Source organism: Odocoileus virginianus, unplaced genomic scaffold, assembly GCF_023699985.2.
Source record: "Odocoileus virginianus isolate 20LAN1187 ecotype Illinois unplaced genomic scaffold, Ovbor_1.2 Unplaced_Scaffold_6, whole genome shotgun sequence".
Lineage (NCBI taxonomy): Eukaryota > Metazoa > Chordata > Mammalia > Artiodactyla > Cervidae > Odocoileus > Odocoileus virginianus.
Window position 1 is genome coordinate 2,916,619 of NW_027224268.1, and position 20,369 is coordinate 2,936,987.

A 20,369-nucleotide genomic window follows, 5' to 3' on the forward strand; every position below is an offset into this window, starting at 1 on the left:
ACCCCGGATACTCTACCTAGACAAGCTCTTCCATTGGGGGCCAAGCGGAGGCCTGGGGAGGGACACAGACAGCGCGGCCCCTCTTCCGTGTCTTTACAGCTGTACTGGCAGTTGGTCATGGCACACGTCCTAGAGTCTGCAAAAAGAGGCACGGGTCAGCCTTTTCCCCAAGAGATGATTAAAAAATGCTCACTAAGGAACAATCCCTGACCCCTGAGACATGAAATGTAACACGTGGAATGGTATCAGAGGATAAGCTTTATCATCTGAGTCCCAGATGGAGATCCAAACAGAATCTGTGCAGGGGTGGTGTCTTGATGGCCCCATGGTTGATTCTGTTGGCCAATGCATTGCACTTGACTGTCTTTAGGCAGAGCATGCACCCCTCAGTCACCAAAGACGGCATCTCTCTCTCTTCCTATACAAGCTCCAATCTCCTTCACGTCACCTGGTTGGTCTCTACTATTGGTTGAAATGCAACCTCTGAGGAAGATGATTCATTTGAATAAATAGGGTAAAAAATGCCAATTCTATCCATCTCTCTATTCATATCTAGCCTCAGTGAGAGTCACTCAAATCACAAAACCTTGTCTTTAAGGTGCGTGTATTAAAACGCGCAGCAGATAAGGCTGATCAGCTACCCAAAAGCCATTCCCATTACTGAGGCTGAAAAGCCAGTTACACATCTTTTTCCTAGCTTCCCCTGCAGCAACAAGGGAGTGGCCATATGATTCAGTTATAGCCAAAGAGATATTAAGATAAGTCTGCTGGAGTTTCTGGAAAAGATGCTGCTGCATGACAAGACGGATGGACATAAAAGAGGCGTTTGTTTCCTGGCATCACTCCTTTCCCTTCTGTCTTGCCTACTTTTGATGTGTGTGTGATATCTGGAGCTAGGGCAGCCATATTGTGACCACAAGGCCACAAACATGAGGATGAAATCAATACCCTGAAGATGGCAGAGGCTGAGTCCTTGCTGACCTGTTCTGGAACTGCTTGCCTCCAGCTTTTAAAAATAAAGATAATTTAGTTCAATTTTTCTGTCACTCATTGCTAAATAGACCTTGTCTCACAAAAACACATATCCCTAGTAGGGTTCCGGTATATATGGATCAAAAGTGCCTATAACAGGGTAGCACAGTGAACATCCTCTCTTTATCCACCCGCATCTGTAACATGCCAGTCAACCAGCTGGACAAAAGAGGCTGCAAAGGGCTGGATAAATAAAATCAGCATTCAGGGCCACCTGGTCACTCTAAGCTATAAACAGGAAGGCAGAGGCAACCCTCACATGTATGGTAATAGACAAAGAGGGTACCAGGACAAACACACAGGCCACGGTAATATAGAAAACACTGACCAATGGTTATATTTCTAGTTTATCCCTTTTCTCTTGAGTTGTCTTCTTTCAAAATTAATCTTCAAAATTTATCTCATTTTATCCTTCCATTTGGAGAAAGATATCTTTTTTGGCACTAATTAGGCTCTTGTGGAATGTTTCAGAAACATCCACTAGCATATATCTTTTTAAAAATGTTAAGTGATGACTAGAAAACTCTGGACAATTGTTCCCAAGGGGCTGGGGGGTGAAGGGGGTAGCTCTGGCAAAGTTCTATTTGGTAGTGGTTACATGGATGCTGGCTTTATAAGAATTCATTAAGCTACATATTTGTTTCTTGGGGATTTCTGTTTAATTTATAATAAATATTTTTTAAAATACTAAAAAAAAAGACTCTGAATGCCTGCTTTATCTCTTAAGCATGCTTGCTAATGGAGACTGTAGTGGTGTTGGGGCACTTTGCCAAGTGGGGTGAGCAGCTAAAGGATGAGGCGGGGTGGGGGAAGCGAGCTATGCATGAGCCTGGATTTTACAACCGAGGGAGAGCCCAGGATAGGCTGGGGAGTCAGAGGACCCTGCAACCATGGGAAGCTGGCAGAAGGCACAAGCTGCAGGCTTTTTGGGGGCGGCAGGGTGGATGGACTTGCTTTTCAGCTGCAACATAAAACCTGAAAAGCCTTCCTTCTCAATAAGTGAACAGATATAGACATTTAGGCTCCCACAGGACATGGGTTCTCTTTATCAGAGAAGGGCTTTTCTTTTCAGGAATGTGAACTGGAATGGACTTCCAACAAGAGTCACTAATCTTTGAGTGTGGGGCAAGGGGCGTGAGAAAGAGAGCTGGTGGGAAGAACTGATGTCCTGAGATGGAACTGAGATTTATCACCTTCCTGAAACAATATGCTTATATTTTCAGTATGCTTATTTTTTTCATGAAGAATCCTAGTTCATCCCTGTATATAGAGAGATACTCAATTTATCTTTCTCCTCAGTTAGTCTTTTTATTTAAAAACGACGTGGCCAGAACAAGCAAATCCAGAGAGACAGAATGCAGGGCTGGGGTGGAGGAGATGAGTGGAGAGTGACTGCTAATGGGGACAGGGTTTCCTTTTGGGGTGATGGAAATGTTCTGGAGAGTGGTCATGGTTTGCACAACATTGTGAATGTACAAAATGCCTGAATTGTACACTTAAAATTGTCAAAATGGTGAATTGCACAATATACGTATTTTGATACAATTAAAAATAAGTCCTAGACGGAAGGGACATATATATATGGCTGATTTGTGTTGATGTTTGGCAGAAACCAATACAATTTGTAAAGCAATTATCGTTCAATTAAAAAATAAATAAATTGAAAAAAATAAGTGCGCAAAGATATTTTAGTCTAGGGTGATGTGAGTGTCTTTGGGGTGGGGGGTTTTCCCCTCCAATAACTCAAGTCAACTTTGCCCCAAGCATTAAATGGCAAAAGTCAAGGCTCTGGGTTGACTGAGAGCAGACCAGCTGCTGAAACTTACTGGAGCATGTGGCGTCCGAGCAGGAGACCTGGGTTCAATCCCTGGGTCAGGAAGATCCCCTGGAGAAGAGAAATGGCAACCCACTCCAGTATTTTTGCCTGGAGAATCCCATGGACAGAGGAGCCTGGCAGGCTATACAGTCCATGGGGTTGCAAAGAGTTGGACATGACTGAGCAACTAAACCACCAAAAAATCACATGCTAAAATGATCACAGTAGCACTATTCTCAACTGCCTCAAACCAGAAAGAATCCAAATCTCTCCTCCCAAAAGGATAGATAAATGACTTGTATACTCATGCAATAGAATACTATGCAGTAGTGAGACTGAACAAACCACAAGTACAAACAACTGTGGATGAAACTCACAAACATGATATTGACTGGGAGAAGCTGGACACAAATGAGCACACTGAAACCCAGGCATGAGTGAAAGAAGCAAAACAAATCCAGGCCAATGACTCTGTGGTGTGAGAGACAAGGTACAGTTCCGTGTTGGGGGCTGGGGGCAAGTGATGGAAGGGAGCATGAGGGGTCTTCAGGAGAGGCTAAGTTTCCATTTCTGGATCTGAATGCCAGCTACATGGGTGTTCTTGAACACTCATGGGGTTGTTTGTGTGTTTCCTACTTGAATAAAAAGTTAAAACCTATCATCTAGATACTGCTGCCTTTAATGCTGTCCCAGGTAGCCTATGATAGATGCCAACCGCACAATCTCCTTTCAATTATTATTCTGAGCGGCCTCATGCTGGCCAAATAGCCTTGTCTCACATCTTTCCTGAGGGGGCCCTGCCAGGCAGCTATTACTGGTAGTCAGGTCACAGGACAATATTTAATCCCACATAAAGGTGCTCAGAGGATGCTGTTACACAAGAAGGTTACAAAAATATGTATATAGATACCACATTTTTAAAATAAGCATAGGAAAAAACACCTAGGGAAATTCCCTAGCATTCCAGTGGTTAAAACTCAGCATTTTCACAGCTGAGGTCCACTGGTCGGGCAACTAAGATCCTGTAAGCCATGTGGCACAGGCAGAAATAAAAAACCTTGGGAGACCAGGCTCTACACATTTATAATGGCTACCTCCTGGGAAGATTGAGAGGGACTTTCTTCTCTGAGCTTTTCAGGGTTTAAAACGTGAAACATTAAGAATGAATTAGCTTTTATTAAAATAAAAAATGATACATAAGAAAAAAAAAACTTGTAAAGCCATCATGGGTTTCGTCTTTGGGTACATGGTGATGTGGGTGCCACATGTCATTATTCCTTCAAGGCAGATATAGAAAGGAGAAAAGAACCAAATTCCATGTAAGATCAAAATTCAGCACAGTAACAGGCAAAGGCCACTGTGGAAAATAAGTAAGTGGCTGCTTCACCTCTGAAAAGAACCTTACGTGGAGATTTTCCAACACCTTAGCTGGACACCTGAACCCCCTTCTCCACCGCCAGTCCCCTACACACTACCATCTCCTGTCTGGATCCTAACTGCTTCAAAGGCATGAATTAAATAATGCTGGTTGGACGTAACAGGAAAGCCAGGGATATTCCATCACTTGGCCCTAAGTCAGAGGCATCTCTTGGAAGAAGCATTCTGGGGAAAGACATCAGTTGGGTTGAGGCCTGTGGCCATCAGTGGATATACATGGACTTTGATTAGGCAGCCCTGGGGCAGGGAGGCTGTGGGGAAAAGCCAGACAGGCCCACATCTGAGCCAACTGGACACTTCCTCAAAGTGAATATTTTGCCGGGACTTGAAAAGCAGCATGAAAAAATACCTTCTCCATTCCAACTCTCTTGAGAAGGGATCTTGGTACAGAATCCAAGACATATGGAAAAAACAGGTCTTCTGATGGGAAACGCTCTGGTAAGGGACATGGTTGAATTATTACTTATGAGAGCAGGGCTCCTGCCGCGCTTCCCTCAAGCCTTCTGGACACGGTTCTGAGGAGCCCCTTGGCGGTGCTGGCCCCCGTCCTGGGGTCAGGACAGGAGAGCTAGAGGGTCCTCCCTCAGCCTGCAGGTATGCCAGCACAAAGAAAGGCTATGTGAGCATCTGGCCTTGGCAGTGAGGTTGGTTGGGGGGGGAGGGCAGCAGAGTGGGGCAGACCCCTGGCTTTCTCTGGAATTCAATTCTCCCTTTTAGAATCCTGGCAGGGCTCATTCTTAAGGGCAGCTGAGCTGGATTTGTTGCTCTTTGCTTAACTGTGTCATAGAACTGGAGACCCTTTCTTAATTAGCGCAGGTTTCTTGGTGCCTGGGCTCCTCCACACTGTGGAGATCTGGGGCCAGATCACCCTTAGCGGGGGGCTGCCCTGTGCACTATAGATGTTCAGCTGGGCTCTACCCACCAGAATGTCTCCAGGCACTGCCAGATGACCTCGCGGGTCAGACTCCAGATTTATCAAATAAAAATACAGGATGCCTGGGTAAATGTGAATTTTGGAAAAATGACTAATATTTGTTCAGTGTACATATGTCCCATACAACATTTGCAACATACATACACTATATAAAATTATTTGTTGTTTATGTGAAATTGCATTTGAAAATAAGATTTAAATCTAACTAGGGATATGTATTTTATCTGGCAAGTCTTCCTAGGGGACAAAACTGCCCACCTTCAGAACCACTGCTCTTAATATTATAACTGCTTTAATATCTTCAGATAAACAGCCTATGACAAAAATCATAAAGTGCCCTTTAAAATATATCAATTGCAATAAAAATATGCATGTCATTCAACCCAACAATTCCATTTTTAGATATTTACCCTATAAAAATACTCAAAGGTGCAAGGATATGCATAGAATAATGACTGATACAGTGCTATTTGTAATGGCAAAAAATTGGGGACAACTTCTATAATAGCGGTTAAAGTATTTTTACATAAATGACACAAGCATTTGCTCGCGGAACTAGGATAGAGCCTTAAAAAATATGAGACAGCTCTCTGTGTGCTGACATGCAGAAATGCCCATGAGAAATATCCATATTTGTAACTATAACAGAAAAGAAACTGCAGAGATTAACTCTTAGCTACGGGTGGAGGATGGACTGTGGGTGTTCACACTCACTTTTTAATTTATATCCTTTTGTTTTGTTGCATTTTCTTAAATAAAATATATGCATTTCTTCCTTAGCTTAAAAAAAAATACACATTATTTGTTTTGAGGGAAAATAATGTTTTTTATCTGGCATCCTAAGAAAAGCATCAGAATGACTTTGACATTTTTCTAGAAGAGACTGATTGAAAAATGTCATTCTGAAACCACTTTCGTTTGAAGATTGGAGTTACAAACTGCAGAATCCTGAGTGCTATGCTGTGTCCCAAACACCACTGCACAGCCTGAATTGATTCTGAAAGCTCTGGGGTAGGTCTGTATTACCACCGTGGTCTCTAGTACTGACCTTGACTGCAGGTTTTCCCGGTGTATCCTGGAAAGCATCTACATTTGTTTGGTCCCACACACTCACCGAACTTGCATCCAGGTTCACACATAGCTGTGGAAAGAAAAGGTATTTTGATGATTAAAAAATAGGAACCAATAGGCATATGAAAAGATGTTCAACACAGCTAATTATCGGAGAAGGGCAAATCAAAACTACAATGAGGTATCATCTCACACCAGTCAGAATGGCCATCATCAAAAAGTCTACAAATAATAAATGCTGGAGAGAGTATGGAGAAAAGGGAACCCTCCTACACTGTTGGTAAGGAATGTAAATTGGTGCAGCCATGAGAAAGAACAGTATGGAAGTTCCTCAAAAAGCTAAAATAGAGTTGCAATCCCACTGTTGGGCATATATCTGAACAAAAATTTAATTTAGAAAGATACATACATGTACTATCAACAATGGCCAAGACATGGAAATAACCAAAATATTCACTGAAAGGTAAACATATGAAAAAGATGTGATACATATATACAATGGACTATTACTCAACCATAAAAAGAATAAAATGCCATTTGTAGCAACATGGATGGACCTAGAGAGATTATCATACTAAGTGAAGTAAGTCAGAAAGAGAAAGACAAACACCATATGATACCACTTACATGTGGAATCTAAAATCTGAGACATATAAACTTATCCGCAAAACAGAAATGGACTCACACACATAGACAACAGACTTGTGGCTGCCAACGGGAAGGGAGGATGAGAGAGGGAAGGACTGGGAGTTTGGGAGTAGCAGATGCAAACTAGTATATACAGATGAATAAACAACAAGGTCCTACTGTATAGCACAGGGAACTAACTATATTCAATATCCTGGGATAAACCATAATAGAAAAGAATATAAAAAAAATACAAATATATATGTATAACTGAATCACTTTGTTGTATAGCAGAAATCAACACAACATTGTAAATCAACTATATTTCAACAAAGAAATTAAAAGGAACAGGGGTAGTCAGCCCAGTGAAATGCACATGTGTTAAACTTAGTTGCCTTCTGTGCGGCAGAGAAATCCACGGTGACATACAATACAGAGGGTGATCTGCTTCCTCTCCAGTTTGTTTTCACCTTTAAAATACTGAATAGTGCTTCGCTTCTGAACTACATTACCAGTCCCCATCCCCTCACCCCCTTCCGCCCCATGAGTACAAGTTGACCATAACTTTGCCTAGCACTGCCATACCTCCAGTGGCATTCAAAGAAAAAGAAAGCCTCCTACATCTCAATTAGCCAGTTTTGTATGTAAACACAAGAGATTTAACAAAAGGAATATGATTTGTGAGCTGGAAGAAACTCCATAGTTATAGTAGGCCAAGGTCCTTCTCCCCCATTCTACTGTTTTTTTTTTCTCTTCTGTATTATTTTCCCCGTTTCTCTTTTGAATGATCAAAAATTTTCAATTCTGTGTGTTATCAGCCAAAATGAACAAAGCACAGGTTGGAGGCAGGGAGACGCTGCCTCCGGTTCCAAGGATGGGAACCACAAGCATGATGGTGATGGTGAGAGTGGTGGTGACGGAGGCATGCCAAAGGCAGGATTTGGTTTTCTGTTTTATCCACTTCTGTATCCAGACACCTGACACAAACTAGGAACTCAATAAATATTTGTTGGATGACTGAAGTGGCAGGAGAAACAAGGATAGGACGGGTAACAGATTGGATTGGGGGCAAGAAAATGTAGTCAAAGATGGTGGAAAGTTTGAGTCTGGCTCATAAGGAGGAGATAGGGAGAAAACACTATGGATAGAAAGAAAGGAAAATGGGAGAACCCAAAGACACGAGGGGAGTGAGAGGAAAAGCAATGAATGAGAGAGAAACTAGGCAGGACTAGGCAGGACTCTCACATTTTCTGGATCTACTAGGAGTTCCAGAAACAGCCAGCATATGAAAGGATGACTCAGCAATTGCCAGAAATGCTTGCTTACTTCTCTGCACATTGATTATCTGGCTCATAGAAGGTCCACTCCTAGGCAAGCCTGTTCCTAAAGACTCTGGCATGTTCCCATTTGACCCAACCCTACCTTTGCTAATGTCACCATTCATCTCCCAGCTACCTGGAGTCAAAATCTCAGCTGTCTCTATTTATTCTTGTTCCCCAAACAATCACCTAACAAACAATCCCCAAACAATCCCCAGACAAGCACCCTACCCCTTGATCCCTGTTTCTACCACCAATTTCCTCAAGTATTGGGTTAGCCAAAAAAGTGTGTTTGGATTTCTCTACAGTCACTTACAGAAAAACCAGAACGAACTTTTTGGCCAAGCCAATATTTATCCAGCTGCTGGGAACCACTTTGCCCATAGATGTCTGGGAGATTTGTCGCATGCCTCTCTCTCTTCACTTTCCTCACCTCAGTCTGTGACCAGGGCTTGGCTGACACACAGGTCTAACAGCCTAGCCCCTGGTTTCTGGGCAGGACAAATGCTGCGGTGTAATTTACACTCCAGAGCTCCCTGTGGGATCAGGATGAAGTCAAACTTCTCTTGAAGCCACATCTTTGCCTCGCTTCTTCCCCAGTTTCCTCACTCCCTTACAGATTTCTCTCGAGTGCTTCTCAACAGGATATTTGTGCAAGAATCACCTTCACAGGTGCTGTTCCTAGGATATCGATGTCCGATGTGACATTAAAGGGATATTCCAGAAGTATAGCTCTGATAATGCCATGCATTGCCTCAGTTCAGTTCAGTTCAGTCGCTCAGTCGTGTCCGACTCTGCGACCCTGTGGACTGCAGCACGCGCCTTCCCTGTCCATCACCGACTCCCGGAGCTTACTCAAACTCATGTCCATCAAGTCAGTGATGCCATCCAACCATCTCATCCTCTGTCACCCCTTTCTCCTCCCACCTTCAATCTTTCCCAGCATCAGGGTCTTTTCCAATGAGTCAGTTCTTTGCATCAGGTGGCCAAAGTATTGGAGTTTCAGCTTCAGCATCAGTCCTTCCAACGAATATTCAGGACTGATTTCATTGCCTAGAAGTCATCAAATAATCTCTGTTGGGTCCTGAATCCAGGACAGGGGTCATAACCATGACCTGGCCTCCGCCTTCTTTTAGTCTTACTCTGTTCCCTGAACCCAAGCAACGATAAGGTCAAACCAGACTGCCTGCTCTTCTCTGACCTACTCTGAACTTTCTACCCAATCTCTATTGTTACCCCACCCTGTGGCACCCCTCCCCGCCACCCCAATGGTTAATATCCTAATAATCCTTCAAGGACTACCTTGTAGGGCCCTTCCTTCCAGAAGCTTGTACAGATTTCTCCAGCCACACATGAACTTCTGCTCATCTCTGAGAACTCCACAGAACTCTGGCAGGCTTCTCCCATGAAACTGATATCTTCATCTTATTCAATAACTAGCCAGATATTTCGCTTCTATGTTTGACTTCTATTTACTATCTGATACTAAGTGCTTTCAGAACAGGGATATAAACATTCATCTTTGTTTCTCCTCCTGCATTTACTAGTGTGAACATGTTAGACATTGAAATAGTTTTGAATGACAAATAAAGCACTAAATGTAGAATTTTGAACAGGGAAACATTTCAAGGCTTGAAGCAGATTGTGAGAGAAGGTAGGGGAAAACACACTTCCCACCAAAATTCTTCTACTTTTGGAGGCAAATGAGATAGAACTGGATTTCCAGGGTCTATTTTGTTATGGTTATGTTCTTGGAGATGCAGCTTTAACTGTAAATGTTAGAAAAATAAACCTTTTTTTAAAGCCCCAAAGACCTCTGATTGCTCCCTGGAAAGTTATTTTCAATGTAGTCCAGACAGGAAAGCCCAGGATAAATGCCAAATAGAAGAGAGGAGAAGTGGTGAACATTAATACCCTTGCTGTTTGGAGGTCAGCACTCCAGAAAGACGTTTTTGATTTACTGTAACTTCGGATCTGTGATGGGAACAGCCAGTCTATGGCACAGGGAAATTCTGTTTATGTCTAAAATGGCCTGAGATTTAAGTGTGTTTTAGATAAAGGAAGCTCTCTTGTTTAATTTCCCTGCAAACTCCTCCATCTTTCTGGAGTGTTGGATGGCTCTTTATTCCATATCTCACTAAGTGACCCATATCTGAAGGCTAATGATACTGAGTGAAGCAGACCCTGCCCTGGGAGCAGATTTAAGCAGGGCGGAGGCTGAGATCTAGAAAGCTCTGGCATAGAAGCAGGGCCTCTGAAGGACTGAGGGGTGATCAGTCAATGGAGGTGAAGGCTGGGGCAGACTGCACCCTCACAGGCTGGAGCCTGGCTCTTCCTGTTCAGGCAAGTTGGCATGCATTTCTATCTCATCACCATGCACCCCACGGCTTAGAAATCAGAGGCCTGGTGATCAGCGACTAACTAGTCTGTTACCTGGTGCTTCGAGAAGCATATGACTTTACCATCAAGAAGGACCATGCCAATTAGATGTAATATGATAGCATAGATACAAAAATCATTGTCATTTACTGTGTCAACATTTGACGGGGGCAGACGGTGGGCTGACCATCTCTTTGGCTTGCCAAACACGCAGTGGGAGTGGTGTGTTGGAATGCCCTTTAGCATCTGGCTTTCAATTCTCTTCAGGCCTCTGGTATGAATATTGGCCACAAAAGCGGTGAGAACGTGATTGGTTGTGTGCACCATGGTCAGACTGCTCTGATCTAGTTATAGAATAGCCCTTCCAGAAAAGCAAAGCTCACCCTCATTTATTCACCAGAGACATGCAAGTTTTATGGCCGGAGGTCCTGAAGTTCGTGTGGCTGTAACAGAGATTCCAAATCAGGTATCCTGTGTGGTTTTTGGCCCTTTCCACCTGACTGACTTCAAAGAAAAATGTATTATGTTGTGTTTAGAAGGAGAAAAAAGCAACACTGAACCCCCTCATCACCTGCTGCTTTGATGGACAGAAGTCTGCAAGGGAGGAAATGGAGCCTGAGGGAGCTTATCTACCTTGCCCAAAGTCACCCACGTCAGTCTGGTTCTCAAGATAATGCCCTTGATCATGACCCACCCGACCAGTGTGAAGACCACCCTTTTCAACCAACAAAGTCCCAGGGAAATGTTCTAACTTTCTTCTGCTAGGCAGGCAGTGATGGCCTTCAAACATTTCTTCTACTATCTTCACACTCTTGTCATCTCCTCGTAAGGAAACTGCGACAGTGCAGGGTTTTACATAATATCAAACATGTGGGAGCGAGATCATTGTCCTCCAATGTTTCATGGATTTCAGACATGATCAAGTTCTGCCCACAGCTACGGTCTACCCAGATTATTTCTGAACCAGCTAAATCAAAGAGGAGGAGGTTGGGGCAGGGAAAGAGCAGAAAAAGAAGGTAGAATTATTCTTCTTAAAAATCACTAACACTTTTGGGCTTTATAGTTTATAATCCAATATGATCCACACCAGTGCCTAAAGTATATGGGATGTGCAAATGTCTGTTCATCCCACTTAACAGATTAAGGATTCAGGTTCTATGCCACCTACTAGATACACAAGGCCTCGAGACCAGATTCCTGCCCTGAAAGAATGCACCCCTGGTTAGTCAGCTACAGAGAATACAGATTTGATTCTTTTACACTGTGAGTGTCCATTATTATAGAAATTTACATGAAAAACAATGCAACACAAAACTGTACTCATCCCTAGCCTCCCCAACTCTTGAAATTGTCAGAGGCCTCTCTTGGAGTTCCTAACACTGGTCTGAGAAATGAGGTCAAAAGCAAATTATGCAAACTTAGTGTGAAATGTACACAATAGAACCATGCATATCTTGCATCCCTTGCATCTTGCATCAGACACCATCTAGAAATTGGCACAATGGACTTGAAAAATGTGAGTAACTGAACTACAAAGTAAATGGCTAACCTTTTTGTTAAGCCTACTGGTTGGGTGATTCATAATTAGAAAGTGGAATTCATTAGAAATCAGTTGGAAAAATTATAATTAGAATGAGGTATTTCTTTACCTGTTTTTGCCTAACTCAGTTTCTCTAGATTAAAACAAAAACAGCCATACTGACTAAGAGAACATCAGAAATAATTGATGAAAGAGGGCTCCTAAAACAAACACATCATATCAAGGGTGATGGTGTCAGCCACATTTTGAATGGGAAGAGATCTCACAAGAACTTAGACCTTGGGTGTCAGTTAGGACTCTGTCCCTGCTCTGGGAAAGCCACTGGTAACCTGGTGACAGCTTATGGTGTCACAGAGAAAAACTGCAGGACCCAGGCCAACTACCTGAACACCGGGTGGTCTGAGTTTTTACAAAAGTACCTTCACAGACTCCCTTGCTGCTCCTTCTCCAGCCATAGCAGCAGGCCAGTATGGTTCCATAGCGACAGACACCAGGCTGGAGTGATGATGCCAACAACTCGTGATCCCTTCGACTGTGGATAAAGAGCCACATGTTAGTACTGAGAAAACAGGAAGCACCACAGAGACTCTGCCCTGCTACTCTATGGACAGGAGACATGACAGTTACCTGGTCAATTTCCACAAACCTGCTGGAAGTGCTAGATCGGATTTTGAAAACCTGAATTTCAGATTGTCAGCCTCTGCTATCATCCCTTGCCAACCTTCACCAATAATTGTGTTAAGTCACTTCAGTCATGTTTGACTCTTTGCGACCACCATGGACTGTAGCCCACCAGGCTCCTCTGTCCATGGGATTCTCCAGGCAAGAATACTGGAGTGGATTGCCATGCCCTTCTCCAGGTCCCCAATATTTAGCATCAGCCATTTCCTTCTTCCCCAGGGTTAAAAGAATTGGATTACATGGGACTTCCTTGGGGGTTCAGTGGATTCTTATCCACCTGCCAGTGCAGGCCACACAGGTTCAACTCCTGGTCTGAGAGGGTTCTACATGCCGCGGGGCAATGAATCCCACGCGCCACAACTAGTGAGCCCGTGCTCTGCAACAAGAGAAGCCAGTGCAATGAGAAGCCTGTGCACCGCCCCTGGAGAGCAGCCCCCACTCTCTGCAACTAGGGAAAAGCCCGCGCAGCGACAAAGACCCAGCGCAGCCATTAAATAAAGAAATAAATAGAACTGGGTTACATATAATCTATGAAACTAGGACACATGAAAGTGGCCCAAATCGTCTGCTTCTGAGCCCTGGAGAGGGCCCGTTTTCAGATCTGCCCTGTACAGACACACTGGCTCCCCAGGTCTGTGTCCAGCTCCGTGCCGTGTGCTCACGTGACTCCCCGGCCCCCAGGGAGTCTGGCTTTGTCCCAGACAAGAACGCTGCCCCCTGCCCCACTGGCCACCTGGGGGCCACCGAACAAACTGGAATCTCGATACACTAGAGACGGTCAAAGCTGGAAAGACGCTATAGAGAGCCATCATGCAAGCCGTCTCCTGTTCCAGATGAGGCAACTCCAGCCCGAAGGAGCAGTCACAAGCCCAGCAGAGCCCTGTCAGCAGGTCCAGCCCAGAGCACCCTCCTCACTCCTGGAAACACAATTCACTCAACTCTTTATCTGTAGAGCAGAGGCTGGCAGATGTTTTCCATAAAGGGGCAGATGGTAAATAGCTTAGGCTCTGTGGGCCACGGGGTCTTTGTCCAAGTGCAAAAGCAGCTGCAAGCAACAGTAGATAGATGGGCATGGCCGTATTCAGTAAATATTTATGGACACTGAAACATTTGAATTTCATAAGCTTTCCACATGTCATGCAATAATATTCTTTTTTTGGTTTAGTTTTAACCGTTTATAAAGTAAAAGCCATTCTTAGCTCAAGAGCCACATAGAAACAGAGGGCCACCTAGCCTTGGCCTGAGGGCTGCAGTTTGCTGCCCCTGACCTAGAGGCCGGAAAGAGTGGGCCCCGACCCCAAGCGCCAAGGCGGTAGCTCACTGTGCACTCAATGACTGGACAGGGTTACCACCAGATTCTGGAGGAAAAGACTTCAGCTATATATTTGGTGGATGGCTAGGGTTGTTTCATCTTGCATATTAAATACACGATAAAATGCATGCATATTGAACACCCGGGCGCTTTAACAGACCAGGAATGTACATTTGACGGTGCTCTTTCTGCTGCAACTGTCACCACCATCCAATTCCAGGACATACCTAACAGCACTTAATTCCCAATTCTCCCCTCCCTCCATCCCCTGGCAACCACAAATTCACATTCTGTCTCTAGATTTGCCTATTCTGGACATTTCACATAAGTGTAATCATATATTATATGGTCTTTTTGTGTCTGAGTTTTTTCATTTAGCATGTTTTCAAGGTTCATTCATCTTGTGGCACATAAGAGTAGTTTGTTCTTTTTTACTGATGAATAATGTTCTATTGTATGAATAGACCACATTTATCTGGTTGTCAGTTGATGGACATTTGGGATGTCACTACTCTTTGGCTATTAAGAATAATGCTGCTATGAACACTGTGTATTAGCTTTTGCATGAACATATGTTTTTGTTTTTCTTGGGTATATACCTAGGAGTGAAATTGCTGGGTCATAGGCATTCTATGTTTAAGTTTTTGAAGAACAGACACACTGTTTTCCTTCCTTTTCTCCTTTGCCTTTTGCTTCTCTTCTTTTCTCAGTTATTTGTAAGTCCTCCTCAGTCAATCATTTTACCTTTGCATTTCAGGAAATGAATGGAAGCCTGGCTGCACTCCATGCAGTAACAAAGAGTCGGACATGACTGAGCGACTGAACAAGAACAAAACACTGTTTTCCAAGACAGCTGTATCGTTTTACACCTCCACCAACAGTGTATGAGGACTCCAACTTGTCCACGTTCTCACCAGCACTTGTTATTGGGCATTTTTTTAATTACAGCTATTCTAGTGGTTGAGAAGTAGTACTGTGCTTTGATTTGTATTTCCCAGATGGCTAATGATGTCGAACATTTTTTATGTGTTTATTGGCTCTTTGTGTATCTTCTTTGGAGAAAGGTCTATTCAGATCCCTTGCCCATTTTCCAATTGGGTTATTTGTCTTCTTATCCTTAAGAAAGAAACACAAAGATCAAAACTAATTGGTAAAAACAGCTGTCCCCATGCCCTGATGAATAAGGTAATGCAATTTTACCTCACCCTGAGAAAAAAAATCTTCCATCTAGATCCTCAAAGAGTCAGTTTATTTTTACCATGTTTGTATTAAACTTTGACAAAGTGCCCACATCTGTTTTTTCTTCCTTTAACAACATGGAGCTGAGTTTGGGGAGCAGAGTGGAGGGAGAAACTGACTCTGCCTGGAAAAGAAGATGTCACATTTCAGGTGGATTTAAAAAGAACACATGACAAAGAAGAAACCTATAGAGAGGGATGTTCTGCCTATGGGAATTTAACTCCATATTTTTTATAAGGAACATGTAGTTCATTTAGTGAGATTTTAATCTATCAACAAATCATGGAGCTGACCTGTAAACTTCTTTTTTTTTTAATATTTTTATTTTGTATTGGAGTATAGCTGATTTACAATGTTGTATTAGTTTCAGGTATACAGCAAAATGTTTCAGTTATACATATACATATATTGATTCTTTCAAAATTCTTTTACCATTTAGGTTATTACAGAACATTGAGTAGAATTCCCTGTGCTATAGAGTAGGTCCTTGCTTGTTATCTATTTTAAATATAGCAGTGTGCACATGTCAATCTCAAACTCCTAAATTATCCTTCTCTCCTACCTTTCCCCTTTTCCCATTTTTCCCCTTCTTGACCTAAGATTTGCAAGCAATCAGTGCCCCAGCTCCAACAGGAAGGGCCTTACCTATTCCCTGATGCCAAAAAACCCAGGTTCATCCTCAAAAGGAGCCATCAAGAACATGAGGGGTGAGTGGCCTGTAAGTTGGAGCAGAGAAAGTGGTGTGTGTGTGGACCAGGGGAGTGAGAAGGGAAACAGACAGAACAGTGGGAGGGAGAAGGAGCAGGAGATAAACCAGGGCCAGAAAGGAAGGGCCTGTGTCCACATGAAACATTTGGCCCATCCTAAAGGCGCCAGAGAGTTATACAGAGATTTCAGACAGTTGGAAACAGCAAGGATTTTGCAAGACAAAAAGCAGCTTCCATAGAAGTGAGGTGAACTCAACAGGCGCCAACAAGATTATTGAAACATTACACCAAAAGCAAAGGCAAGAAAAGCAAAAGCAAACAGGTAGGAACTACATCAAACTAAAAAGCTCTGCACAGCAAAGGAAACCAACAAAATGAAAAGGCAACCTACCAAATGGAAGAAAATATTTGCAAATCATGTATCTGATAAAGGGCTAATAACCAAATATAAAATATAATGTAAATATTTATCATATAAAAGGAACTCAAACAACTCATTTCCAAAAAAAAACCCACTCTGATTTTAAAATGGGTAGAAAATGTGAAGAGACATTTTTTCAAAGGAAGACATTCAGATGGCCATATGAAAAGATGCTCAACATCACTAGTCATCAGGAAAATGCAAATCAAAACCACAATGAGGCATCACCTTACACCTGCCAAAATGGCTATCATCAAAAGATAACAAATAACTAGTGTCGGTGAGGATGTGAAGAAAAGGAACCATCCTACATTGTTGTTGGGAATAAATATTGGTACAGCCACTCTGGAAAACAGCATGCAGGGTCCTCAAAAATTTAAAACAAAACAAAACAACCATACAATCTAGCAGTTACGTTTCTGGGTATTTATCCAAAGAAAATCTATATGCTCCCCTATGTTCACTGCAGCATTATTTACAATAGCCAATACATGGAAACAACCTAAGTGTCTATCAATGAGTGAATGGGTGAAAAAAGAAGTGGTATGTGTATACAATGGAATATTATTCAGTCACGAGAAAGAATGAAATCTTGCCATTTTCAACAACATGGATGGACCTTGAGGGCATTATGCTACATGAAAGACAGATTCTGTATGACCTCACTTATATATACTTAAATGTAGAATCTAAAAAACAGATCAAAAAACCACCCCAAGCTCAAAGATACAGAGAAGAGATCTGTGATTGCTGGCAGGGGCCACAAAACAGGTAAAGGGGATCAAAAGGTACAAACTCCCAGTTATACAATAAATGAGTCCTGGGAATGTAATATACAGCGTGGCCACTATAGTTAATTGTGTGTGCCCATGCTCAACTGCTAAGTCATGTCTGACCCTTTGTGACCCCATGGACGTGTAGCCCACCAGGCTCCTCTGTCCATGGGATTCCCAGGCAAGAATACTGGAGTGGGTTGCCATGCCCTCCTCCAGGAGATCTTCCCCACCCAAGGATCAAACTCACGTCTCCTGTGCTGGCAGGCAGATCTTTACTACTGAGCCACCAGGGAAGCCCCATCATTAATAATACTGTAATGCATATTTTAAAGTTACTAAGATAGTAAATCTTAAAAGTTGCCATCACAAGAAAAAAATGCTGTAACTATGTATGGTTTAGAGATGGTAACTAGACTTACTGTAGTATCATTTTGCAGTGTATCTAAGTATCGAATCACTGTGTTGTACATCTGAAATGAACATAATGTTTTATAACAATTATACATAAAAAAGGATTACTGAAACTGTGAGATGTGAAATTACAAAGAACCAAATTGAAATGTTGGAATATGATTTTTTTTTTTAAAAAAAAAAAGCTTACTTAGAAACTTTGGTGAAAAAGCCCAGGCTTCCCTGTACGGGTGGTCAAACCAATTTCATATATATTTGTCAAAGTCAATTAGTTTTGATTGTGGAGAATACTGCCTGGGGTTAACTAAGAGGAGAAAGTTACCAGAAGGTGAAATTCATATACTGTTTGTACATTAACAGAACTCTACAGAGAAATCTGCTTTCTCGAGTTTTATTGCTTTCACATGTTTGCCTTTAGGTGAAAAGGTGAAACTGAGAAATCTGAGGTGTATTAATTTCTTCCAAGACATCATTTTTGACATTGTACAAATTATCACTTGTAAAGTTCTCCAAAATGTTAATGATGAACACTTAAGCCATCAAAAACTTGTTAATGAAGTCAGATTTCTTATCTACTATCTGGGATTCTTTCCCTGGTCACAAATGCATTTTAGTGTTACAGCTCTGTTGGAAGACATCAGAAATTCGACATTACATCTAGCCTTCTCCTCACTTGTTTAAAATACAGAAAGAACAACTAAGACTCAACTCATGATTGAGAAATATACAATGGATTCTGGATGTTCAGGCAACCACACAAATCATAAAACATCGCTTCGGTCTCCGGCTGCTCTATGGATGCAGAGACATGTTCTGTGCATATTTCCTACAGGAGAGCAAGCACCTTGAAAGAATTCTGTAGAAGAAGCCATCAGAGAACCATGAGAGTCCATAAATGAGCAACGTGCCTGGTAATTAATGAGTGTGCAGTTCATGCAGTCACCCAGTTTTGAGAAACAACTTCAAAGGGACAGCCACAAATGGGGTTTTACTGGTTTAATCATCAAGTTCTACATCTGGTAAGGAAAGTGGGAAAACAGTTTAAAAGAGGGAAATCACTAGTGGATAGAATGGCTAATAATTACTTGCTGATTTGTAGATGCAGGAGGAAATTCACTTATTACACCAAGAATCCAGTTCTGCATTCTATGCTTGCTAATTTTTTAAATTCACATATGGCAGCTATTTAAAATTATGGATAAAAAGAAAACTAATTATTAAAAATGTTTCTGATTAAGCTGAAACAATATTATTGAGGGGAAGAGAGAATCTACCACAGGCAAGCACAATATTGATGATAACAGTGGGACACATTTTCTTATAAAATATTTTTAAAAAACTGCTAAAAATTTTTTTTTAAGTTTTTGTTTCTTGATAGTTCTCAAATGACATTGCAAGTAAATGTTAGAAAACAATTCACATTACTTTCCCAGCATCGTCTCCTACCTGCCTTTTGCCCTAATTCCAGGGCCAATCACTAACTTTCCCACCACTAATTCGACCACTGTTTTAATATCTAGTTGTGAGTACTCTGGGTAAGAAATACAGACTATTAGGTGAAACCATATGAAACTATGATGTTAGAAGTTAAAAATGTCCAAATATCTGTTATATCATATGTTACAATTTAACAATCACAGAAGAGAAGGCTAAGTGCTCAGTAAATCCATTTCTGTGTCTTCTGGGCACAAAGCTACACTATACTTCCCAGCCAGCCTGCTGGTTAGGTGGGGCCACATGACGGGTTTTGGCCAAGAGAATAGGAGTAGACTGTCTTCAAGCCTGTGCACAAAGCCTCCTGTGGGATCCTCGACTCCGTTTCCATCAGCCCAATATAGAGGACACTGTGGCCCTGGCCAAAGATGGCGCCTCAAGATGGATGGAACCTGGTCCCATGTGAAAGCATGTAGCAAATGTGTTGGACTTGAAGGCAGGCAAAGAAATGAACTTCTACTTTGTTCAGCCACTGTGATTTTGGGATGGCTTGACACATAGAGTTAGCCCACCTTGATGAAGAGAGTAATATTCTAAGACCATTTCTTTTCCTAAAGTCTAGTACACATGACGGAGAAGGCAATGGCACCCCACTCCAGTACTCTTGCCTGGAAAATACCATGGACGGAGGAGCCTGGTAGGCTGTGGTCCACGGGGTCACGAAGAGTCGGACACGACTGAGTGACTTCACTTTCACTTTTCACTTTCACACATTGGAGAAGGAAATGGCAGCCCACTCCAGTGTTGTTGCCTGGAGAATCCCAGGGATGGGGGAGCCTGGTGGACTGCCTCTATGGGATCACACAGAGTCGGACACGACTGAAGTGACTTAGCAGTAGCAGTACACATGATCTTTTCCTCATGTGTGAATCCACTGAAACAACAAACAAAAACTTAGAAAGCTATCAGTGTGATTTGCATTTAGTTTCATATTTAGTGAAGCATTTTTTTAAAGTACAAAACTGGAGCAGTGCATTCTGGGAGATCAAGAATGCATGGTTAAGGCATAGTCTTGAATTTAAGAGATGTCTGAGTATAATGAGCTCATATGCATTTGGCTGGATTAATGAAACTCCATGGAACTTGATAAACCTGGGGTGATCAATAAAAAACGAGTTCCTGATTCTTTCAGGAACTTAGAAAGAGAAAGCTAGAAAGAGAATTCTTAGTCTT

General features: G+C 42.3%; 1 protein-coding gene across 3 annotated transcripts in view; it reads right to left on the bottom strand.

Annotated features, from left to right (window-relative positions):
* EGFL6 (EGF like domain multiple 6) overlaps positions 1 to 20,369 on the bottom strand; it is a 54,084-nt gene that overhangs the window by 24,334 nt on the left and 9,381 nt on the right. For all 3 annotated transcript variants that reach the window (XM_070462610.1, XM_070462609.1, XM_070462608.1), the window contains exons 2-4: positions 12,575 to 12,687; positions 6,268 to 6,360; positions 17 to 136 (exon numbers count right to left, since the gene is read on the bottom strand). In XM_070462610.1, coding sequence (XP_070318711.1) covers positions 17 to 136; positions 6,268 to 6,360; positions 12,575 to 12,687 — 326 coding nt within the window. The remainder of the gene's footprint in view (positions 1 to 16; positions 137 to 6,267; positions 6,361 to 12,574; positions 12,688 to 20,369) is intronic.